This window comes from Mobula hypostoma, chromosome 13 (assembly GCF_963921235.1).
Source record: "Mobula hypostoma chromosome 13, sMobHyp1.1, whole genome shotgun sequence".
NCBI classification, from domain to species: domain Eukaryota; kingdom Metazoa; phylum Chordata; class Chondrichthyes; order Myliobatiformes; family Myliobatidae; genus Mobula; species Mobula hypostoma.
Window position 1 is genome coordinate 14,109,467 of NC_086109.1, and position 26,084 is coordinate 14,135,550.

At 45.5% G+C, this 26,084-nt stretch overlaps 1 protein-coding gene across 1 annotated transcript in view; it reads left to right on the top strand.

Moving 5' to 3' along the window:
• Positions 1-24,695, top strand: part of LOC134355443 (transcription factor SOX-13-like) — a 224,782-nt gene extending 200,087 nt beyond the window's left edge. Inside the window, exons 11-15 of the mRNA XM_063065317.1 lie at positions 1,316-1,431; positions 6,537-6,633; positions 7,415-7,579; positions 16,656-16,872; positions 20,788-24,695. Coding sequence (XP_062921387.1) covers positions 1,316-1,431; positions 6,537-6,633; positions 7,415-7,579; positions 16,656-16,872; positions 20,788-21,073 — 881 coding nt within the window. The 3' untranslated portion in view covers positions 21,074-24,695. The remainder of the gene's footprint in view (positions 1-1,315; positions 1,432-6,536; positions 6,634-7,414; positions 7,580-16,655; positions 16,873-20,787) is intronic.
• The last annotated feature ends 1,389 nt before the right edge of the window (positions 24,696-26,084 follow it).

Sequence of the window (26,084 nt, forward strand, 5' to 3'; positions counted from 1 at the left end):
ATGCTGGGGAGGTTGGTGTGCACGATGGAGCTGGCTGAGTTTAGAACCCTCTGCAGCTTTTTACGATCCTCTGCAGTGGCCCTTCCATATCTTTCCTAGAAGGATTCGAGAGGTGCTGCTCTGGAATTTTGCTCCCAAGTCGAGTGCCTTCCAGGTTTGCATATAGCATACCAATTTTTCAGCATCATTAAGCCCTAATAGGGAGCTCCATTACATCACAGAATTAATGAAAGTGGAGCAATCACCACACTGCCATCTTATAAGTCATGAGGGATGGGCAATAAATGCTGGCCCCTCTGCCAGTGTCCAGCAGTAGATATATAAAGGCAGGAGTACAAAGAAAGATGCTTACATATAGCCAATATGTAAAGAGCATACATTGGTTATCTGTATATTCTTTTCATTATATTTCTGCCTTTATATATGTATTTGCCTTCTGATGGATGACAACTTGATGTGTTAGTTTTTTTTTCAACTAATTAATCACACATATTCACCAAGAGTTCAAAATTTCTAATTATGTGGTCAGGGATGCTGGGGAAAATTAGAGGGGGAAGGGAACAGGGTGTTAAATGAGGATAGAAGGGAGGGTGGAGGGGAGATTAAGAGCCAGCTCGAAGGGCCGAGTGGCCTGTTGCTCCACCATGCTTCTGACAGAATTCCCTCTCTGATTTTTGTGCGTGGCCTCCCTGAGCCCTTCCCAATCGTTCCAATGTGTGCCTTTCCCAAGTGTTGCCTTTAATACGAGGGGCCCATTCCTCAGGAGAAAGAGGCTGTCTGTATAACGGAACAGCAGGCAGGTCTCTCCGCCCTCACTCCTTCCAAGCGCTGGATTGGATGACAGCTGACATGTGACCTGCATCCAAGTAACCACCTCTTCTCCTTATCCCCCAGTATCTCCTCTGGTGCAAAGTCAAAAATTCTTAAATTAATCTGACAGCGATTGGTGTTCACAAACCAGGTTTCCAAAGTTCAACCACCCCACTGTTGGTGGGAATATTTCCTGAGCTCATTCTCTGGCTTTGGATTGCTTGAATGAAGCCTAGTGTCCCAGCAGCAATGGAAATAGTTTCTGTCTCCCACCTGATGTCCTGGTCCAAGGCAAGGAGCAGGGGAAAGGCAGCAGTTGAGCATTGCTGTCCAGTTATAGGGGTTTTGTGGTCAGGGTTCTGTCTGAAGATGACCTTCCATCTCGCTGCCAGGCACTTTTGCCTCGGTGCCCCGTGGGCTGGTTCTGCCGAGCTTTGCTTATGTCTCTGGAAGTTGGGAAGGTGGCTGCGAGTTTATATTCCAGTTTCATTTTTGTGCCCTCCAGGTTATCCGGTGGAGCAGGATACAGTCGGGAAGGCCACACAGAGTCCAAAGCAGATCTTTCTTGGGAAGAGTCGGGCAATGGAAAGCCCTGGTGCAAACAATGGCAGGAAGGAAAAGGTCAGTGCGGACCAGAGGAAAACGAATTTGACCTGCCTGTCCCCCTCCTTGAAGATCTTCGCTGCCATTAACTCTCAAACTGCTCATCACCTAGCCCTGACAGTGTAGTGGGCACTTCACCAATTTTGGCCTCTTACGCTGTCCACAGCCACTTGGATCTCCACAGCAATTCAAAGATTAGCCTTTATTTGTCACATGGACATTGAAACGTACGGTGCAATGTTCGCTTCAAAGACCAACACAGTCCGGTGGCAGCTCACAAGTGTCACCCTGCTTCTGGCATCAATATAGCATGCCCAAAACTCACTACTGACCCTAACCCACGTATCTTTGGAACGTGGGAGGAAACTGAAGTACCTGGAGGAACCCCAAGTGCCCAAGTGGTCATGGGCAGGCATACAAACTCCTTACAGACAGAAGACATCAGCAGGAATTGAACCCGTGCCCCCAGTGCTGTAATAGTGTTACGCCAAGCCCTTCATGGGCATACCAGATATCTGAACTAAAAGCCAAAAATACTGGAGATACTTTGGCAGGTCAGGCAGCAGCTGTTGGAGGGCAGAGCAGTGTTAACATTTCAGGTTAATGACCGACCAAGAAAACCTGTCTCAATCAATCTGTTAACAACAGGAATTCTGCAGATGCTGGAAATTCAAGCAACACACATAAAAGTTGCTGGTGAACGCAGCAGGCCAGGCAGCATCTCCAGGAAGAGGTGCTGCCTGGCCTGCTGCGTTCACCAGCAACTTTTATGTGTGTCAATCAATCTGTTGCCCGGGTCAGTTTTTGGTCAGTACTCTTGTGGTGGGATACTTGGAGACTGGAGATCTCCAGTGCTTGTAGGGCTGGGAGAGAATTTGTGGATGCGAATCTCCAAGAGAAGTTGGAGGAGGAAAGGTCGGGGGATATTCAAATTTAATTTCCTACCTTGAGATCTGTTTTCTTGCAAGCATTTACGGGGAAAAAATGCAATGCAATTTTATGAAAAAATGTATATGAACATACAAAAAAAGAAGACAAACTGTAACTAATGATAATACTGACAACATAATATTTCACATAACCCATATTTCTTTACAATATATTGGGAGACCTTTCAGCTCATAAATCTATGTTGGCTCTCTGAACATTCCCAGTCCCTCACTTACTTCCCTATAAAACATTCTGTCATCCGCTAACACCTCTACAGCCCAGAGGAAAACGAGTTTGACCTGCCTGTCCCCTCATTGAAAATCTTCACTGCCATTAACTCTCAAACTTCTCACCTCCTAGCCCTTTGCCGGAAAGTGGGTAGCTCACCAATTTTTGTCAGTTTCATCAGTCTGCACGACACTGATTCTTCCATTGGCACCTGCTCAGCAGATCTGCCAACCCACAAGCTTCTAGGGACTGGGAGGAAACGAGAAAGCCCGGAATAAAACTTGAAAAGTCACAGAGAGAATGTGCATATCGTGACGGTACCTGCCTCTACCTTCTCCTCTGGCAGCTTGTTCCATGTACCCACCCGCCCTGTGTATGAAACCTTCTCCCTATAGGTCTCCTTTATATCATTCACTCTTCATCTTCAACCTTTGTATGTGCTGCATAATTTAATAAAGCTCAATAAGGTCAGCCCTCTGCTTCTTAATGTGATAAAAGCATCTCCTGGAACTCTTAGAAGCATTGTTGAAGAAAAAAGCAACCCCAGGCCACAGCAACTTAATAAGGTGATCAAGGAGATGTCCAGAAAAGAAGCCGTACATATATTTTATGTTGCCAAGGGAGAGTTAGCTCTGTTAGTTACACTCCCTGCTCTTGTAGATGTTCTAGGTCACCAGAGAAGAGGTGACAGGTTGAAAGAGGCAATTTCAGAGGCTGGGGTCCAGGCCGATGCCTGCTAGTGGTCAAGCGCTTATGGATTAGACACTGAGAAGAACTTGGGAATGGGAAGGAGCAAGACGAGGAAGTGTTTCAAAACAAGGATAAGAATGTAGAACATAGTACAGTACAGGTCCTTTGGCCCACAATGTTGTGTTGATCTTTTAACCTACTGTCAGATCAATCTGATCACAAACCAGAGAAAGCCTGTAGATGCTGGAAATCCAAGCAACACACACGCAAAATGCTGGAGCAACTCGGCAGGCCAGGCAGCACCTATGGAAAAAAGTATAGTCGATGCTTCGGGCCGAGACCCTTTGGCAGGAATGAAGAAAAAAAAGCTGAGAAGTGGATAGTTTTAAAAGTTGGGGGTGGGGGGAGGGCCACCTTTTCACCTCCCCCCACCTTTTAAATCTCTCTAAAGCTTCTACATCCTTCCAATAATGAGGCAACCAGAAAGGAAGACTGGTGTGGTTTAACCAGAGCTTTATGAAGCTGCCACACTACTGTGCAGCTGTTGAACTTATTCCCCATAGTAAATACCCCAAACAATTAAAAATTGAGGCACAGCTGGGAGGGGGGAGGTTGCCAGTGTAAGCTGGGGAGGTGCGGAGGTCATGGATTGGCAGGACTTGCTGACGGCAGAGTTTGGGTGAGCATGAGGTTATGCTGGGTGGCAGGTAGTCAGGTGGAGTACTGAAATATTTGCCTCTGTGGATGACAATGACATACACAAGCCTTCAGCCTCAAAGATCACACATTTGCCCATTCTCCCTGTGACCATCCCTCGGGCTGCCCTAGTTCTTTCACGCATCCCAAAGACGGGTGAGACAGTAGATTAATTGACCACTGGAAGTTTCCCCTACTGTGTGGGCTAGTGGTAGACTCTGGGGGCAGTTAATGACAATGTGGGGGGAATAAATTGGGTGAGGGTAGGATTAATGTTGCCTTGTTGGCTTAAAGGCCTGAGTGCCTTCTGCCTCTCGGGGATACTATGCCTATGGGAATGAGGTAGGCGCACAAAGAGTTAGTGATAGTTGCCCACTGATGCGTGCAAGAGGTCCCAGCAACTGGAATCTGCTCCCTCCACTTCCTGCTCATCCCCATTCACCCGCAGACTTCAGTCTGTAACCCCCTCCCTCCCGCTCAGATTTATTATCTGTCTGACTCAATCCTTTCCTCTGCACCCCTATTGTTTCTCAACGTGCAACCAGTGACACATGACCAACTTACCAAGCACGGCGGCCCCTTCTGGCAAGGAGGAGAACTGCTAGCAGCCACGTACATTCAACTGTAGTATGCAAGATTAGCTTCATTGTCACATGTACATTGAGACATATGGTGGAATGAGTCTTTTGTGTCATCCACCAACACAGTCCAAGGGTGTGCTGGGGCCGCCCGCAAAAATCTCCACACTTTTGGCACCGACATAGTGTGCCCACATCTTACTCGTACATATTTGGAATGTGGGAAGAAACCGGAGCACCTGGAGGAAACTCACAAAATCATGGGAGAGCCTAAAGACTCCTTGCAGAAAGACAGCGGGAATTGAACCTGGGTCACTAAAGCATTACACTAATCACTACGCTACGGTGCCATGCAAGTTGGATGCGTTGCCACCACTCTCCTCGAGTGCTTTTATGTAGTGGATTTTGGTTAATTGGGACACACTGGGACAAGTGCCTTTTGGCCCAATTAAGTGACTGTCCCAGTTAACCGAAGTTTCATGGAAATAGATAAAAAAGTGTAAAAATACACAAATTACTGCTAAATGAGTAAGAAATTATGTATTTAAATGAAATACAAACCAAATGAGAACACTATCAATATGACTACAGTGCTATAAAACTCTGTATTAGTTCCTAATAGTTATTGACAAGAATTCATCCAGAGTATACAGACCTGTTCTTTTGATTATTACCTAGTGCAGATATGGTTTGCCTTCATGCAGTGCTATTGACGATTATATCCTCCAAATTTTCATATTCAACATGATTCTCAATAGCTTCAATTTCTTCATAGTTAACTTGACCTCACTTCTGGGAATTTCTGGCATCTCCAAGACTGAATGCTTGAAACCACAGTGAGCAAAACAGTTCTGAATTGTCTTACTGCTTATCTCTTGCCAGCTATCAGTGAGAAAAATTACTGCTCGTTGAACACAGTCACATGTGACTGACGTTATTTAAAAAGTGTTCGCTCTGAGCATGGTGTAGTGTCTAACAGCCAACAAAGTGACGCTAATTAGAAACTGTACAGCAACAGTCTCCTGCCCCAATTAAGTAACATAGTGTCCCAACTAAGCAAGAAGAATCTCAGCTATTTTATTGATTAGTCTTTGTTCTCCCAAAATAAGGAGCAGTCCTGATTAACTGATGGCCCAATTAAGTGGAATCATCTGTATATCCTACCCTACAGTGGCTCTGACAATTGCCTCTCTGCATCTTTGGATCTGCTTGCCCCAGCATCCAGACATTCCTTCCCCAGGGTACAGTACCTCTTCTTCTTTGACCCTGTCATGTAGCAGTAATAGAATAAAAACCTCAACAGTCCTTCATTTAGTGTAAAAACTTCAGTAAATCACCGTAATGTAATAAAAATATAACAAAGACTATTTCTGAATTTAAGAGTTAATGCCAATGTTTTACAATTTTTTATTTAAAGGAAACAAATGATTAAAATGAAGAAAGATTAACCATTAATCCCCACCTCTCCCTTCTCCCCTTTTCTATTCCCCATTCTGGATCCCCTCTTACCCATTCTCTTCTTCTCGCCTGCCAATCACCTCCCTCTGATTCCTTCCTCCTTCCCTTTCCCAGGAAATCAGCAGTTTCTGAGATACTCAAACCACCCTGTCTGGCACTGACAATCATTCCATGATCAAAGTCGTTTAGGTCCCATTTCTTCCCCATACTGATGTTTGGTCTGAAAAACAAATGAACCTCTTGACCAAGTCTGCATGCTTTTATGCACTGAGATGCTGCCATATGATTGGCTGATTAGAATTTTGCATTAGCGAGCAGGTGAAGAGGTGTACCTAATAAAGTGGCCACTGAGTACAAGTTCACAGTATTTGTGGTTCATGAGAAGGATTGTTATTTGTGGTTCATGAGAAGGATTGTTGGAGAAAGTCTGCTGCATTGAGTTGGGTTTTTACTCTCCCACCATGGCACGGTCAGGGGTGGGGGACTGTGCTCCTGCACTTATCTTCCCTAGAGAGTTTGCTCTAACCATGCACCTCCCCACAGGACTCGAGGGTAACGGAGTCTCCACACGCAAAGCAAGGAGATGACGGCAGAGCAGCAAGTGGAAATGAGGACTTCAATATAGGCAACGACTCTGAAGGTATGTGGCATGAGATCCCTTCCCTGGGCAGTGAGGGGGATGTCTTTCTCATCCCCATCGCCACTTTCGTTATTGAGGAGTTCCTAGTGAATGAGAAGTTGAGTACAGCATATTCAGCCATTGTAACTCCTCCAAGTACAGTCATAAAGAGATATGTTGTGGAAACTGGCCATTTGGCCCATTTACTCCATGCTATCAACCACCCATTGACTTAAATTCTTGCTTTGTTATCCTTATAATGTTTCCATGAACTTCCCCTCCAATATATTCTCACATTCACTATCATACATGGGGTAATTGACACTGGACTATCAACCTACCAACCTACACATTGTTGGGTCATGCGAGGAAACCCATTGCAGTCACAGGGAGAACAGACAAAACCCACATGGACAGCACCAGAGGTCAGAATCGAACCGGGAACTACTGGAGCTGTAAGGATCATCTCTTCAAGCTTCACTGTGCCACCCCAAATAATATCACCTTTGAACAATATTTCCTGTCATTCTTCTTAACTCCAATGAACTTGGACCTATCCTGCTCAATCCTTCATCGTAAGATGCCGCTGGGAACAGCATGGCAAACCTCATCTGAATTTCCTCCAACACAACCGTATCCTTGAGGAGACCAAAACTGGGCTCAGTGTCCCAGTTGTGGTAAGGTCACAAAACTCCATCGTTTTTGCAATAACAGGCGATGTTCTGTACACGTCAATTCCCTTCAAATGTTGTAGAAAGCCAGCAAATACTCAGTCATAATATATTCGTTTTGCTTCCATCAGGAAATTTGGCTCTTCCCGGGGCAAAAGGCTATGAATCCAGAGGCAGCAATCACGAGCACATCAAGCGACCTATGAATGCTTTCATGGTATGGGCAAAGGATGAGCGAAGGAAGATTCTTCAGACTTACCCTGACATGCACAACTCCAGCATCAGCAAGATACTGGGTGAGGAATTTGATTGTTTGGGCAGTGAAATTACAGTTGGAGTAAATGTGAGGACATTTCCAGGGGTAGTCTATGAATTGGTGGGCCATCTTTCTAACTGTATTCCTACTTTCTGACTGACTCCCTATTCTTTGTGACTTAAGATGGTGGTGAATATTGGTAGCTCAGGTTGAGGCATTTGATGCTACGGTGCTAATGGCCAGAAGATCCATTTTATTGAACTGGAAGGAGACCAATCCTCCTACTACATTTGAATGGTTTTCCCAAACTATATTATGTTTAAACTTAGAAAAAATCAGGTGACATTTTTGATCCTATGGTTAAGTTTGAAGAGACTTGGAAACCATTTATTCAACATTTTCATATGATGTAATTTGACCTTTCCGAATCCTTCATATTAACTTAAAATATATGATTAGAGGAGCAGAGTTGATGACATTACTAACGCATTCGATTTAAGATAATGGTCTAGCCTTGTTTTGTTCCATTTGCTTTCTTTTTTTGGGTTTAGTATTTAGTTTTTTTGTTTTTGTTTTTTTTTGGGGGGTTCTTTGTATTTTTTTCTTTTTATTTCTTTTTTCTCTATGACTATATCAAGAGTTTGGAAGTCTATTTTACTTGTATTATTTGAAATCTTTTTTGTACATGCTTATCAACAATAAGATTATTCCAATCTCTCTGCATCAATATTGTTATTCTGTTTATAATTTTAGAAAATTAATAAAGAGATTTAAAAAGAAAGATGCTACGGTGCTCGCCGAGCTCGGCAATTAGCTTGCAGGCATTTCATCACCAGTTGAGGTGATTTCCTCAATGCGCAATTGCTGGTGTTTCCCTCCGGGAGTGCTCACATTTATATAGGCCCCATCTATGAACCCCTAAGAGCCAAAGAAACGTGAACCAACAGAATTCAAAGGTCAACGAAGAGATAGCCAGTCAGGACCGAGGCAAGTAAACGAGGGCCTATATAAACACGAGCACTCTCAGAAAGGAACACCAACAGCTGCACACTGAGGATGTCACCTCGACTGGTGGTGGAACGTCTGCCAAGCTCAGCAAACACCGCAACATCAGACTCTTTGTGATCCTTATAAATCACGGGTTTGCAACCTAGAGTCCACGAACTCCTCAGTTAATGGTGGGAGTCCATGGCAGAATAAAGGTTAAGAACTCCTGTCATAAATGAAAAGGATGAGAGTGTGGAAGTGTAGGGTAGTAAGACTGCAGCTGATACAAAGCTTGGTGGTGCTGCGGATCGTGCAGAAGTTACAAAGGGACATTGATAGCAACACACATCAAAGTTGCTGGTGAACACAGCAGGCCAGGCAGCATCTCTAGGAAGGGGTACAGTCGACGTTTCGGGCCGAGGCCCTTCGTCAGGACTAACTGAAGGAAGAGCCAGTAAGAGATTTGAAAGTGGGAGGGGGAGGGGGAGATCCAAAATGATAGGAGAAGACAGGAGGGGGAGGGATGGAGCCAAGAGCTGGACAGGTGATTGGCAAAAGGGATACGAGAGGATCATGGGACAGGAGGTCCGGGGAGAAAGACAAGGTGGGGTGGAAACCCAGAGGATGGGCAAGGGGTATAGTGAGAGGGACAGAGGGAGAAAAAGGAGAGAGAGAAAAAGAATGTGTGTATATAAATAAATAACGGATGGGGTACGAGGGGGAGGTGGGGCATTAACGGAAGTTTGAGAAGTCAATGTTCATGCCATTAGGTTGGAGGCTACCCAGACGGAATATAAGTTGTTGTTCCTCCAACCTGAGTGTGGCTTCGTCGTTACAGTGGAGGAGGCCGTGGATAGACATATCAGAATGGGAATGGGACGTGGAATTAAAATGTGTGGCCACTGGGAGATCCTGCTTATTTAAAAACGCAAACACGAGGAAATCTGCAGATGCTGGAATTGTTGCTTGAAATTCCAGCATCTGCAGATTTCCCCATCTTTGCGTTTTTAAAGGGACATTGATAGCTGGGTTGCGAAGTGGCAGATAGGATTTCAATCCAGAAGAATGTGAAGTGATTGACTTTCGAAGGCCAAATGTGAAGGCAGAAAATAGGGTTAATGGCACAACAGTGTGGAGGAACAGAGGGATCTTGGGGCTTGCATCCAAAGATTCCTCAAAGTTACTGCTTAACTTGACATGGTGAAGGCGTATGGTGTGTTGGCCTTCATTAGTCGAGCGATTAAGTTCGAGAGCCACAAGATAACGCTGCAGCTCTAAAAAAAAATTCCTGAAGTATTTTGTTTGTAATATTGACCACACTCAGAATATGGTGTTTGCCTCATTATAAGGAGGACGCAGAAGCTCTAGAGAGGGTGCAGAAGAGACTGACCAGGAGCTGTCTGGTTTAAAGAGGCTGTGTTACGGGGATAGACTGAGCAAGCTGGGGCTTCTCTCTTTAGAGAAAAGGAGAATGAGCGGTGACTTGATGATTATAGGCATAGATCGAGTAGGCAGCCAGAGACTTTCCAAGGGTCCAAATCACTAATATGAGGTAGCATAACTTTAAGGAGTTTGGAGTAAATTATAGAGGGGGATGGCAGAGGTAGATTTTTATATGGAGAGTAGTAGGTGGTGGTAAAGGTAGATCCATTGGGGACATCTAAGACACTCTTAGATAGGCACATGGATGAAAGAAAAATGGAGGCTTGTGTGGAAAAAATGGGCTAGATTGATCTTGGGGTCAGTTAAAGGATCAGCACAACATCATGGGCTGAAGGGCCTGTACTGTACTGTTCTTTGTTCTATCTAATACATTACATTAAGTTGCGAGGAAAGTCAATATAAACAAGTGTGTCCATCCAATTTACCAAGTGACAATTTGGTTAGCTGGTTAGGGGAACTGATGGGGTCAGTGGAACAAGGTGAATTTCTGGTGGATGGGAATCCTCGGACGAGCGGTTAGGGTCAGGACCAAGGAGGGAAGCAGTGAGGAGCCTCCAAATCCGAGATTGTGGATCTCCTGCATGTATTGCAGTTGATGCAGATAAACTGTTAATTATAAATCTAGCTTTGGATTTATTGTTAAGCAAAGAGATTAAAGGCTACAGGGAAACTGCCAGGTTTATGGACACAATTCAGCCTTAATCTCATTGAAACAAAATAAACTGAAAGAGCTATGTAATCTATTCCTGAGACTGTTTCCTTATGCAGTTTCTTATCTTGCAAAATCTCATTATACAATGGATGCAGTCGGCTCCTTTGGGAATATCAACCTGTTTGAACACGTTTCATTTCAAGTGGGAATATTATTCTGTAGAAAGCAGTCCATTTCATTGGGAATATAATCTCCAATGCACACACTACATTTAAAATGAGCCTCATTGTTCTTTTTGGTTGGGCTCCCACTCATTTCCTTTAGGGTCAATCCAACGAAAGCATAATCCTCTGCATTGGGAGTCGGATTCAATCGAACTTTGTCTACAGATGTAGGAAATCTGAAATAAAGCCGGAAAATATTGGAAACCGTCAGCAGGTCCGGCAGGGAGAGAGAAAAACACAATGGTTCTGATCTTTGATCTTTCATTGGAGATGAGGAAAGTTAGAAATCAGAAATCTTGAAGAGAAGGGGGATCATGAGAAGAACAAAGAACGTAATAAGATCGAGACCAGAAGAGACTCCCGCTGCTATAAAGAGTTTGTACGTTCTCCATGTGGCCGCGTGGGTTTGGTTTCAACCCACAGTCCAATGACCTACCAGTTGGTATGTTAATTGGTCATTGTAAATTATCCTATGATTAGGCTTGGATTAAATCGGGGGATTGCTGGGCTGCGTAGCTTGAAGGGCCGGAAGGGCCTATCCCGCGCTGAATGGTGCAAGTTGTAGTGGTGCTGGCTGAGTGAGAACGGCAGAGACTTGTAACTTGTATCTGGTCCAAGTTGAAAAAGTGTACATAGAACATAGAACAGTACAGCACAGGACCGTTTGCACCATAACAGTAAAAAAACAAATTTAAAACACCCAAACACTAATCCCTCCAACCTACTCCATGGCCATATCCCTCCATCTTCCTCATATCCGTGTGCCTATCTAAACATCTCTTAAAAGCCTCCAATGTATTTGCCTCTACCACTGTACCGGGCAGCACATTCCAGGAATCCACCACTCTCTGAGCAAAATCTTATCCCTCACGTCCCCCTTGAACCTACCGCATCTCGCCTTCAATGCATGCCCTCTGGTATTAGATATTTCTACCCTGGGAAACAGATACTCCCTGTCTACTCTATCTATGCCTCTCATAATCTTGCAAAGCTCTATCAGATCTCCCTCCAGTCTCCGAAGCTCTGGAGAAAACATCCCAAGTCTATCCAGCCTTTCATGACAGCTCATGCCCTCCAAATATGAATAAAGGTCGTGAGCAGGAAAGAAAAATAAATGCACAAACTTCAGATGTAAGTAGAGCGCATAGCAGGAAACTTTTCTCAGGACTGAAATTGATAACACAAGGGGATATAATTTTAAGGTGATAGGGTGGAGATACGTCTCTACCAAAGGAGGTGTAAGGTGCTCCTTCCTTCTGCTAGCCTGCAGGTCACCCTTGGGCAAGGTGTAGCACCTGCCTAGCCCCCTGATCAGGGTCACGTGAAGCCGTGGGAGCAGGTGGCGGATGGTCGTCTGAGCAGCTGGTGCATGACACAAGCCCTGGTCATGCGACCACTGACGCCAGGCAGGCAGTCTCTGAAGATATTGATAGTGGCCTTTTGTAAAGACACTGCCCCAGAAGAAAACAATGGCAAACACAGCTGTAGAAAAATTTGCCAAGAACAATAATGGTCAAGACCATGATCGCCCATGTCATACGACATGGCACGTGTCATATGTCGTAGATAGTGGGTATGTCAGAGGTAGGTTTTTTTGACCCAGAGAGTGGTGAATACATGGGGCTGTGGTGATGGTCGAGGCAGATACATTTGGGGCACATAAGGAACTCTTAGGCACATGGATGATAGAAAAATGGAGGGCTATGTGGGAGGGAAGGGTTAGATTGATCGTGGAGTGGGTTAAAAAGTCAGCGCAATCTCATGGGCCTGTGCTGTAATGTAATGTTCTATGTTCTATAAAACACTGTGGATGCAGGGAGTCTGAAATAAAAATAAATGTTGTATATTACAATAAAATAATCTGCATCTCTGCTCCAGTAATATTAATATGAAACCAAAGTCTCAAACTGGCTATAGGGGTTGCTGCAGAGTGAGTGGTGGACAATGATCTGTTAAAAGGACTACTCCATGGAGGTTGGAGTAAAGGTTTGTTTAGTCAGTGCAGAACATGGCAGAGTGCCCGGGACACCTGCAACTCTTGCAAATCTAATCAGTGGTACATTGATCCTGTTGATTCATGTGTGTCCATGAGATACGTGTGTTATCTTCACTGGCATGTATTCAAGTTAAGTGGCTGGAATGAATAATTAATGCAGTGGAAATACAGAGCTGCCAGTTGCCAGTGTTTTATCTGCAGTTTGAATTGCTGAGTTAATTGCAGCACTTTAACAGGAGCTTTCTCCAGGGAGCCCTACATATCAGATGGGATCTTGCTGACCGATAACCAGTGATTCCAAACGCTATGTTTGCCGACTCTCCAACTCCTATCCGTGCCCAATCCCAGGTGGGCGTTCGAGGGGTCCTGCAGGTCAGACCCAGTTGCCTCATATAGTCTACAGTGGGATGCTGCCAAACTGCTGGAGGAGTCCAGAAGTACTTTGGTGTGACTCCTCAGCTTCAAAAGCCGATGCCTCAGAAAACTGGCACCTGTCATTAAGAACACTCATCATTCCGGACTTGCCATCTTCTCATCGTTAGCATCAAGGAGGAGGTACAGGAGCCCGAGGGGACACACTCAATATCTTAAGAACATCTTCTTCCTTTGAGTTCACATCATGGATGGCCTCACTTGGTCCCTCAATTTCACCTTCGTGAATAAGAAGGCAGGGCAGTGCCTCTACTTCCTAAGGAGATTGAGGCAAACGAAGTTCCCACTCCCCCATCTTCACCGAATTTTACAAGAGTAGCATTGAGAACATCCTGACAAGATGCATCTCCATCTGGTATGGAAGCAGCTGAGCATCGGATCAGAAGTCCCTACAAAGGACTGTGAGAATGGCTGAGAAGATCATAGATGTCTCCCTACCATCCATCAGGGACATTTATCAGGAGTGCTGCACCCTCCGGGCCCTTAACATTATCAAAGATCCCACCAATCCACCCAGCATCCTCTTTGACTTTCTACCATCAAACAGGAGACTCTGATGCATAAAAACAAGAACGGTCAGGATGGGGAACAGCTTCTTCCCTCAGGCCATTAGGCTTCTGAATTCCCTGCCGCATCGTATTTGAAAGTGTCACCAGTTAATTTATTCCATACCTTATAATATTTAATTTATGTCCTTTACTTTGTTTATTTATGTGTAATTCATCTGTAGATTTTGTCCTTACTTTCATAAGTTATTGTGTGTTCTATGTACTGCAGTGCTTTACACACTGGTTTGATACATTATCTAATTTGACTGTACATGTATGTAGTTAAATGACAATAAGCTTGACTTCTTCCCCACTGCCATCAGATTTCTGAATGGACAATTAATTCATGTACAGTATCTCACAACTTTTTGTGCTCATTTTGCACTAGATAGAGAGAGAGAGAGAGAGAGACAGTGTGTGTGTGTGTATATAAAATTGTAATTTATAGTTCTATTATTATGTATTGCAATGAATTGTTGCCTCAAAACAAATTTCACGACATATGCCTATGATCTTAAACCTGATTCTGATTTTCATTGAACCCTTGAAAAATCAGTGAAAAGCAAAATTACGAGGGATGTAGATAGGGTAAATACAAGCAGGTTTTTTGCTCTGAGGTTGGGTGAGACTAGAACTAGAGGTCATGGGTTAAGGTTAATGGGTTGAGCTGTAGTTGATGTCCTGCAGGATAAAGGGAAAAAAAAACTGTCCATTTTGTTTTCATGTTTGTAAATACTCAGTATTGTTTCAATTAATTTTAGTTTCTAACTGTATTTAATTCTTTACTTAATTCAATCACATTTTGGGATTGGAATTGGTGCAGTATTGGTTTATTTTTGTTACAGGTACTAAGGTGCAATGGAACACTCATAACACGCTGGAGGAACTCAGCAGGTCAGGCAGCATCTGTGGAAACAATGAGTCAACGTTTCAGGCCGGAACCCTTCGTCAGGATTCAAAGTCCTGACGAAGGGTTCCAGCCCGAAACGTCGACTCATCGTTTCCACGGATGCTGCCCAACCTGCTGAGTTCCTCCCACGTGTTGTGAGTGTTGCTTTGACCCCAGCATCTGCAGATTATTTGGTGTTTAAGGTGCAATGGAAAGCTTGTCTTGCGTACCGTTCATATAAATTAATTCAGTGCAGAGTGCATTGAGGTTGAACAAGGTAAAACAATGGCAGAGTGCAGAATGAAGAGTAACAGGACACAGAAGGTGCAGTGCAGGTAGACGTAAGGAGTAAGATCATAACGAGGTAGACTGTGAGATCAAGAGTCCATCTTATCATAACTATGGAAACATTCAACAGTCTTGTAACAGCGGGGTAGAAGCTGTCTTTGAGCCTGGTGGTACGTGCTTTCCGGCTTTGGTAGTTTTGAAAGAATGTCCGGGGGAAGTGGGGTCTTTGATTGTGCTGGCTGCTTTGCTGAGGCAGCAAGAAGTGTAGGGAGAATCCATGGAGGGGAGGCTGGATTTCATGAGGTGTTGACGTGTGTCCACAACTCTCTGTGGTTTCCTGTGGTCACAGACAGAGCAGCTTCCACACCAAGCCATGATGTGGTGCACTGATAAAAATCAGTAAGAGCAGACTGGGTCATGCCAAATTTCTCTGGCCTCCTCAGCAAGTAGAGGTGTTGGTGAGCTTTCTTGGCTTTGATGTGTATGTGGTTGGACCAGGGCACGCTATTGGTGATGTTCATTCCTAGGACTTTGAAGCTCTCAGTCCTCTTGATCTTTGCACCAACTGTACAGGACCAAACAGATATCTCCCCCACCCATCCCCATTTTTCGTGGCTCCAAGAGTCAGAGACCCTCTCAGTGCGGAGGGCTGGAGCCTGTCCTTGGGGCCCCCCTAGGGTGAAGCGAGTTAGTGTCACGCCCTGTAACAGACTCGGGTTCAGATTTATTTATCACATGTATGTTGAAACATACAGTGAAATGTGTTGTTTGTGCCAACAATCAACACACCCAAGATTGTATTGGGGTCAGGCCACAAGTGTCGTCACACATACTGGTGCCAACATAGCATGTCCACAATGTTCACCGGGACAACGCAAGTAGAACAAACAGGACAACAACAGCAAAATAAGCCCCTCTCCCTCCCCAACGCCCTCTCCCTCGCTCTCTCCCTCTCTCACTCCCCCCACTCTCCCCCTCTCACTACCCCACTCTCCCCCTCCCCATCTCCCCCTCTCTCACTACCCCACTCTCCCCCTCCCCCACTCCCCCACTCTCCCCCTCTCCCCCCTCTTACTACCCCACTCTCCCCCTCCCCCACTCTCCCCCGCTCTTACTACCCCACTCTCCCCCTCCCCCACTCTCCCCCTCTCTTACTACCCCACTCTCCCCCTCCCCCACCCCCCCCTCACTCCGCCACGCTCCCCCACCTCATACAGGCCATCTCCGGGACTCCCCAGGGATGCATGTTTCAGAAACCCAGGAGAGGGTGCAGAGAGAGCTCACTGCCACCCTCATTTGTCCGGATCAACAGCCCGACTGGGACCTCTTACCCAAGCAACGACAGCACTCAGGAATGCTGCTTCCCCTCAAGATGGCACTCTGCTGCCTGCCTCGACCTTGGTTGTTCTTGCTGTTCACCCACTCTGACTCGTAGGGAGATAACCCCTGCTTGTTAATTGCTGACTGCATTTTGCCCACAGTTCAAACTACTGCCAATTCTTCTTGCCATGGGCAGAAATCAACACACAAAAATCCGTCACTGAATTTTCCCTTGTTCTGCTGTCCTCTTGGGATATCTAGCATCAATTCTGGGCCAAATGCAATGAGCTGTAGTAGCATCATGTGTTGACACTGGGTCCTGTGTCTGATTTTTCAGGCTCACGCTGGAAGGCAATGTCAAATATTGAGAAGCAACCCTACTACGAGGAGCAGGCAAGGCTGAGTCGTCAGCACCTGGAGAAGTATCCAGACTACAAGTACAAGCCTCGGCCAAAGCGGACCTGCATCGTGGACGGGAAGAGACTGAGAGTCGGGGAATACAAAGCACTGATGAAGTACAGACGGCAGGAAGTGCAACAGTGTTACTCTGTCGGGTGAGTAGATGCGGCAGCAATGAGGAAAACTTTTTCCAAGTCAGGATGAACTTCAGTGACCACCAGCAGTTGCCCTTGAACTGGGTGCCACACCCTGTCATCTCCTGGGGCAGCTGAGACCCCACGTAGATCAGGAGTCACCTTGGCCTGCTCAGGTAGAAGTGGAATGCCAGTAGCTCAATAATCATTATTGATAAGAGCCATCGGGGACAGCACTGTGGTGCAGCTTCCTCACAACACTATCGAAACCCCAGTTCAACCCGCACCTCTGGTGCTGACTGTGTGGAGTTTGCAGGTTCTCTCTATAACCACATGGGGACCAGCTGGGTGCTCCAGCTTCCTTCCACCTCCCAAATTCAGCAGAATTGAAGGCCTCACCTTTCACCTGCCTGTTTATACCCCTTCCTCAACTTCTTATCCTAACTTCAGCCTCCTTCCTCTCCAGTCCTGATGAAGGGTCTCAGCCCAAAATGCCAAATGGTTATTCCCCTCCGTAGATGCTGGCTGACCTGCTGAGTTTCTCCAGCATTTTGTCTGCGTGTGTGTTGGGATATTTGCCCCGTGGTGTGCAGCTGAATGGTAGAATCTTGGGAAGAAGAGATGAGAATGCAGGGAGAAAGCATGGGATCAGTGCAGTCGATCTTTGGTGTGAACTTGATGGGCTGAATAGCCTGTTTCTATGCTGTACGATTCTGTAGTTAAATTGGAGAAGCAAGCGTTGTTATGGGCTCTGGGTTATTTGTTCGGACAGGAGAATCCAGGCTTGTTCTCCTTCGAGCAGGGTAGGTTGAGAGGGCATCTGACAGAAGTATTTATAAATCATGAAGGATCTGGTCAGATGGGAAAGAAACTATTCTTGAAGGACGGGCGAAGAACAAGAGGACACGAAAGGAAGGTGACTGGTCGCCAAAGGTTCTTCCGCCAGAAAGCTGCCTACAAGAGCTCCCATACGGCTGAGAACCTCATCATTTTGGAATGATTTAAGTGATTCCAAGCTTAAGCTCTATTAATAGATAATTAATTAATATTGCTCTGAAGTTATTTGATCATATTTCAGTCTTGACAATAGTCATAGTCATACTTTATTGATCCCAAGGGAAATTGGGTTTCGTTGCAATTGCACCAACCAAGAACAGTATAAATATAGCAATATAAAACCATAAATAATTAATTAATAATATATAAATTATGCCAGGAAATAAGTCCAGGACCGACCTATTGGCTCAGGGTGTCTGACCCTCCAAGGAAGGAATTGTAAAGTTTGATGGCCACAGGCAGGAATGAGTCTCTGGCTGAATGTACTCCTGTGCCCAACCAGTACATTATGTAGTGGATGGGAGACATTGTCCAAGGTGGACAGCATCCTCTTTTCAGACACCACTGTGAGAGGGTCCAGTTCAATCCCCACAACATCACTGGCCTTACGAATGAGTTTGTTGATTCTGTTGGTGTCTGCTACCCTCGGCCTGCTGCCCCAGCACACAACAGCAAACATGATAGCATTGGCCACCACAGACTCGTAGAACATCCTCAGCATCGTCCGACAGATGTTAAAGGACCTCAGCCTCCTCAGGAAATAGAGATGGCTCTGACCTTTCTTGTAGGCAGCCCAATAGGCTGGGATTGTCGTCTTTGGAGCAGTGGAAGCTGAAGAGGGACCTGATTGAGCTATACCAAATTTTGAGGGGCATAGATAGGGGAGAGGGTGAGAGACCTTTCTTCCCTCACTGGAAAGATGTCTAAAAATACCAGTTTTAAGCAGATGGCTTAATCACAGAAGCTTAAACACATTGGTGGTATCTATAGGAGGCGATGGCTCAAGGTGGCAACATTTGTCATCAAAGATCTCCATCATCCAGGCCATACAATTTTTACACAGCTTCTATCAGCCAGCAGGTACAGAAACCTGAAGTCCCAATAACTGCTACTTCCCTTTAACCATGTAGTTCCTGAACCAACCAGCAAAACCCTAACCACTCACTGTCACAACACTGTGACCATTTTCAACGAAAGAGATTCTACAGATGCTAAAAATCTTGAGCAGGGTGTATAAAGTCCTGGAATAACCCAGAAAGTGAGGCAGCATTTATGAAGGGGAATACAGCTGACGTTGCAGGCTGAGACCTTTCATCACGACTCATGACTATTTTAACCAAAGTTCAAAGTACATTTATTATCAAAGTATGACGGTTATACAACCTTCAGATTTGTCTCCTAACAGGCAGCCATGAAGCTCAGAGCAGAGCAAAGAGCCGAACCGTCCCATCCCTTGCCCTGACACCCTGACCTTTACACAAACAAGAGAAAATCTGCAGATGCTGGAAATCCGAGCAACACACACAAAATGCTGGAGGAACTCAGCAGGCCAGGCAGCATCTATGGAAAAGAGTCAACAGTTGACCTTTCGGGCCGAAACCCTTCAGTAGGAGTGGCCTTTTCAATGACTTTGCACTTCGATAGAGAATCTTAGAGCATGTAAAAAGGACTTTGGCCCAACTTGTCCCTGCCAACTGTGTGGCTTGTAGATCTAAACACACCTGCCCACGTTTGGTCCACGGCCCTTGAACCTCTCCTATCCACATACATATCTAAATGGCTTTCAAACAATATTAATTTATCTACTATTTCTGACAGTTCATTCAAAATCTCACCACCCTTTGCATGAAGAAGTTACCCCGATGTCTCTTTTAAACCTATGCCACCTGTTGTTAGCACCTCCTCCCTGGGAAATAGACTTTAGTTTTCTAATTGCGTATAATTCTGTATAATTTATGTTTGATTTGGGCACATGGCCAAGAGGTTAAGGCATTCGTCTTGTGATCTGAAGGTTGCTAGTTCGAGCCTCAGCTGTGGCAGCGTGTTTGTGTCCTTGAGCAAGGCACTTAACCACACATTGCTATAGTGTCTGTGCGAGGAGTGGTGCCCCACACAGACTTCCGATCTGTGCCTTGTAAGGCATGAAAGTGCCCGACACAGGCCTCTCAAAGGTCTGAGTCGACGCTCCTTCCCTATGTTTGATTTGTACTTTCATTATATATGTTTGTGTATCTGATGTTTTGTGCCTGAGATGCTGAGGCAAGTCAGCTTTGCCATTGCAAATGTTTCTTCATGTACTTGTGCATGTGACAATAAGCTCAACTCTGAATTGGACTAAGGTGAGAAGTAGAAACATTGGTGGGGTAGAGGTTTCCTGAGGAAGATCTTTCATCCAGAGAATGGTTAGAATCTGAAGCCCGTTGCTCGAGAAGGTAATGGAGGGCAGGCACATCTAAAAAGTACCTGGACCAGCACATGGGTCCCAAGACTGCAGACTAAAGCCTGGTTTATATTTCTGCATTAACTGGATGCCGTAACCTACGCAAGTAGCCTTTGGGCGTTGGTGTGTCTGCGTCGCTCGGCAATACGCGCATTTCGTGCATGCACACTCACCTGCCCGCGCAAGGCTTCATGGTCATGGTAGTCTCGGGGTAAATAAGACAGAAGCGTCTATTTTTCATAAAAGCGAAATGTGTCCTCCATAATTTCGGAGGTCTGTAAAGCTTTATGGAAAGCATTGCAGCCAGAGTTCCTTCCCTGCCCTTCAGTCGCCCAATGGGAAGCTATTGCAGCGTAGGAGGAAATGCGATGCTACCAAGCAGACCAATCATAGCTCTTGAGTTCTGCGTTGCCACGACGCGCGGTTACATTTTGAGAGAGGTGCGCATCGCAGCAATGCAAGCTCACACGTAGCGTTCTGCATCGGCTTTGCGGCGATGCAGACCTTACGGCGATGCGTTGACACTGAAGTATAAACCAGGTTTTAGTGCTGGTAAATGGGATTGGCAGACATGGTCAGTATGGATGTGGTGGGCCAAAGGGCCTGTTTCTATGAGCTGATGAAACATTCACTATATTTCCCGCCGCTCGCTTCCACAGGCAGCAAGACCAAGTTCACCTTCACCCCTCAGAGGTGATGTACGCCGGACAGCTCGGGATGGGCTCCGTCCCGCTACAGCAGGCAGTGTCGGAACAGTACCGGCCCTGCAGCCCCGACCCCAGCATGCCTGTGATCCTGAACACGCGGAGCCTCAAGTCAGAGCAGGCGGACATGAAGGAAGCGCAGCTCTCCGAAGCCAACGGGGAGATGTACGAGTACGGCGAGGAGGACGATTCCGATGTGGAATATCGCAGTGATGGCGAGCATGTCGTGCTGACCGACTAATGGCAGCCATCACTCTGTCAGTGAACGATTTGAACCCTTTCCAGCAATAGCTGGGCCAGTGTGTTTCTCCTGTCCTCCCCTGGCTGAGCAGAGCAGCCTGGGAAGGTCTTACTGATCAGATCTGGGAATGGAGGGCAGATTGGGGCATTGAGTGGGGAGGAGGCCATTAATCTGCCCTCAGGTTCATCGCAAATATGCTCACTTCATGGAGCTTTGAAGGACACCACGATGGAAGGCAGAGGTCAGTGAGCTAGGATGTTGTGAGTGCAGTCAGGACAGACGAAACATCTCCTGTATACGAATACTCGGGTCTCCCGTCTACTCCTTTGTTTCAGTCCAGGACTTGAAGTTCACACAGCCCAGTTAATTGATGATTTGTAGGACTTTCCCCAACAACAGAGTCCAGTCCCATGACAAGAGGGCACCACACCCACCGTGTCTTTGAAAGCCCTTGCAATGAGCTTTCCAGTTGCTCCTTTCCCCAGAGGCTTAGGACTTATTCCTTTGCAAATATATATCCAGATATCCCAAACCCGGCTCCACTACTTACTGTGGATGAGCTGGGCAACTCTATTCTATCAAGGCTGGCTGCAAAGTGATCCATGATCCCAGTCCTTTCACTGGCATCCAGCTTGACCATGGTTGTTGTTCTATGAACCATTCTCCCCACCCCTACTCCGACCTTAGTTTCTGTCAAGTGCACGCCCAAGGGAGACAGTGGAACATACTTCCACAGAGCTAGTGTGGACACAGCTGCCCTGTCACCGGAGCATTAACATCCAACATAAGCAGAAGAGATTCTGCAGATGCTGGCAATCCAGAGCAATGCTCACACACACACACAAGATGCTGCAGGAGCTGAGCAGATCAGGCAGCACCAATGGAGAGGAATAAACAGTCGACGTCTCCAGGCCGAGACTCTTCAACAGGACATCTTATCTTCCAATTTGCGGTTACGCCTGTGAGACCGAAGTACAACTTCCTTTAGCTGCTTTTCTGGACGAGACCGTGCCCACAGCCATGGTCATTTTCTACATCTCCACTCGTGTCATGGACCCGTCGAGTCGTGCACCTTCCACCCATCTCATTCATGCTGACTGTGTCGCTCTGTGAGATAATCCTATCTGCCCACATTTGGCCCAGGGCCCTCTAAACCTCTCCTGTCCAGGAACTTTTAAGTACATGGCTTTTAAGTGCTGCTCATGTGCCCACCTCAACCACTGTTTCTGGCAGCTCACTCCAGCCTTTACGTGAAGTGGTTGACACTGACGTCCCTTTTAGACCTCTTGCCTCTGATCTTAAACCTATGCTTTCTTGTTTTTAACACCAGCTCCCTGGGAAATAGACTATATGCCTTCACCCTGTCTCATGATCTTATATACCTCTATCAGGTCACCCCCCCACCCCCATCTCCTCCATTCAAGGGGATGAAGTCCTAGTATATGTAGCCTCTCCTTGTAGCTCAGGTTCCCATTGTCCAGGCAACATCTTGGTAAGAGTCAAATCCAATTAGAGCTCTCATATGCTGGCAGATTCAAATCCTCCCACCATTTCCCCCTCCCCCTCTGTTTTCCTAGCAGCCTTTTTATCCTTATTGTTGTACTTTCATGGGGATTGTAGCCTGATACTGGACCGTCTCTACAGTTGTAGATGGAATGGATTGCTCTAGTTTTATAGTTGACACCCTGTCCCTGCCAGCCAGTCAAGTTGGAATGAGCTGCTCTCTTGGTCACGCGGTGCAAGAGAAAGCTGGCCTGATTGGATGGGAAAGATTCCCACTGCATGCTGGACACAGACACTCCTCAAATACTGCTGTTCCCTCAGGTACTCAATGGTATGTTTTGAAAAAAAAAGATGTCAATATTTGTATAAAGAGTTAAAAAAAAATGTAAGATTGCGACCTGTTTACTGTGTGTTTGTGTGTATGTGTGCGTGCATGCGCGAGTATATTTTCTAACTGCAAGGGCATTCTTCAGTTTCTCCTCCTCCAGATCTCAGCTGAGAAATGGCTGTCAATACAGGGCTTTAATTTATTTTGTTTCCAGGGTCTATTAAACGCTTCTGCCCTGGTCATTCTGTTTCCATTCAGTCCAAGAGAGCTTGGTGTGGGGGTATTCAGAGACCTTTGACTCACGTTAAAGGACCCTCTACCTAAGCTACAGCAACTTTGAGAGAGGTTTTTCTAAATTGTATTTGCTGTAATCTTTATACTTTCTACTTTTCTCTTTACTCTAATTAGATAATGCTTTCCAGAGAATGGGGAGGTAGCATAAACACATTGGTGTTTGGAGCAACACACACAAAATGCTGGAGGAACTCAGCAGGCCGGGCAGCATCCGTGGAAAAGAGTCAACAGTCGACATTTCAGCCCAAGACCGGTCCTGATGAAGGGTCTCGGCCCGAAATGTCAACTGTTTACTCTTTTCCACAGATGTTGCCCGGCCTCCTGAGTTCTTCCAGCATTTTGTGTGTGTTGCTGGGATTTCCAGCATCTGCAGAGTTTCTCTTGTTGGTGTTTGGAGGCTGGCTGTCAAACTGTGTTTCATGATGTTCCTGTAAAGCAGGCTTTGAAGGTGTGTTACTGCAAAAGCTTCTGCCGCCAGGCTGTTGTAAATTGACATCAGTAACACTTGGGAATGGTGGATACTCTGATCACAGACTGGCAAGTCGACGCATTGATCTCAGACATGCTAAGGATGGCCTGCAGACACTTGGGGCAATGTGACTTTTCTATACTCATCTATCTATCTATCTCCATCTCTCTCTCTATCTGTATCTCTATCACACTCTGCCTCTCGCTATCTCTCTCTCTTTATCTTTCTCTATCTCTATCACACTCTGCCTCTCTCTCTATCTGTATCACACTCTTCCTCTATCTCTATCTCTCTGTCACACTCTGCCTCTCTCCTTCCCCACACCAGTGACCTGTGGAAACCTGATCAATATTCTTTCTGTTTCTGTAGCATCAACTTTCTTCTGTCTGTGTGTGTGTGTGTGTGTGTGTGTGTTTGCATGCTTCCTCTGCCCTGAGCAAATTGTGTGCAATTGTGTTGTATAGACCAGTCAATGCAAGTTGTTGCAGAATAATGTTACAAAGAAATTAAACTTGTAATACTTTTTTTAAAATCAACTTTTTTCAGTGTTTTTAGTTTCTGTTAATTTGGGAGGGAGGAAAGATTGGAAGCCAGTTGTGAAATACAGTTCCCTTAGCGTGAAGTTTTACCTCCTTTTGAGATTTTGAGTTTGGAGTGACGGATCAAGATTTTCTGTTACATGGCGTGAGACCTTATCAAACTTTTAATTTAAGTGTACGTTTGTTCTCTTTGTGACCTGCTCCACATGGGTCTTCACAAATGCTTGTACGTAGATCGTACTGAATTCATTACCAAAAGCTGTTGTGGCATGACAGCATTTTGTTTAAGATGAAAATTGGATATAAAAAATTGACAATGTGAATCTGTTTTGATTTATACAGTGTAATATATGACCATGCTTCTGTTAACGAGAGAAGAGATCTCCCATTAGGGGTGGTTTAAATTTATTAGTACATTCAAAATAAAGTAGAAAATGACAACTACTTGTTCCCTTTGAGTTTTATTTCCTGACTTCAGTTGCAAAACTAGAAGGTGTTTTGTCTTGGGGATTGAAATCGGAAAAAGCGTTGGAGAAGTTCTGCAGGACAGACAGCATCAGCTGAGGTAGAAACAATTCAGGTCCTCTCTCCATATATGGTACAGAGAACACAGCCAGCAAGGAGCTTCAGAGTGGACTTAGCAGAGCTAGAAGGGGACATGGGAGTAGGATTAAAGAAAATCCCAAGGCATTCTACACCTACATGAAGAACAGCAGGATGGTCAGTGAGTGTTGGTAAATGTCATGTTAGCATTCATTTCTAGAGGTCTAGAATATAAAAGCAAGGATGTAATATTGAGGTTTATAAAGCACTGGTGAGACCTCACTTGGAGTATTGTGAGCAGGTTTGCACCCCTTATCTTAGGAAGGATGTGCTGCAAATAGAGAGGGTTCAAAGAAGGTTCATGAAAATGATTCCAGGGTTGAACGGCTTGTCATATGAAGACTGTTTGATGACTCTGAAATTCAGAAGATTGAGGGGTGTCCTCGTTAAAGCCTATTGAATGGCCTTGAAAGAGTGGATGTGGAGTAGATATTTCCTATGGTGGGAGAATCAAAGACCAGAGGTCACAGCCTCAGAATTGAGGGACGTCCTTTTAGAACAGAGAGGAGGAAAATTTTCTTTAGCCAGAGAGTGGTGAATGTGTGGAGGCCAAGCCTTTATCTATTTATAAGACAGAGGTTGATAGATTCTTGATTGGTCAGGGCATGAAAGGAAACGGGAAGAAAGCAGGAGACTGGTGCTGAGAGGAGAATTGGATCAGCCATGATGAGATGGCGGAGCAGACTTGATGGACCAAATGGCCTAATTCTGCTCCTATGGATCAAGACCTTGATGGCTGAAGGGTAGTAACAGTTCCTGAATCTGGTGGTGTAAGTCCTGAGGCTCCCGTGCCTTCTTCCTGATGGCAGCAGTGAGAAGAGAGCAAGTCTGGGTGATGGAGGTCCCTGATGATGGATGCTGCTTTCCTATGAGGGCGTTTCACGTAGTTGTGCTCAATGTGCCAACGAGTGGATAGCCAACACTGTTTCCCGCCAGGGTGGCAGCAAAGGCCAATACAAGAGGACATATACTTAAGGAGAGTGGAGGAAAGCTTATGGGAGATATCAGAGGTAGGCTTTTTACACAGAGTATTGGGAAAGCTCTGTCAGGGCGGAGGTAGAGGCTGATGCATTAGGGGCATTTAAGAAACTCTTGGATAGGTACATGGATGAAAGAAAAATAGGGGGAATTGAGCCCTGGTCTTTCAATCATCGGCTCTGTAAAGCATTACACTATCTGCTACCTTCATACTACCTCAGTATACTGCTGCAATGAACCGATCTGTGTGGATGGCAGGCAGAACAAAGTTTTTCCTGTACCGTGGTACATGTGACA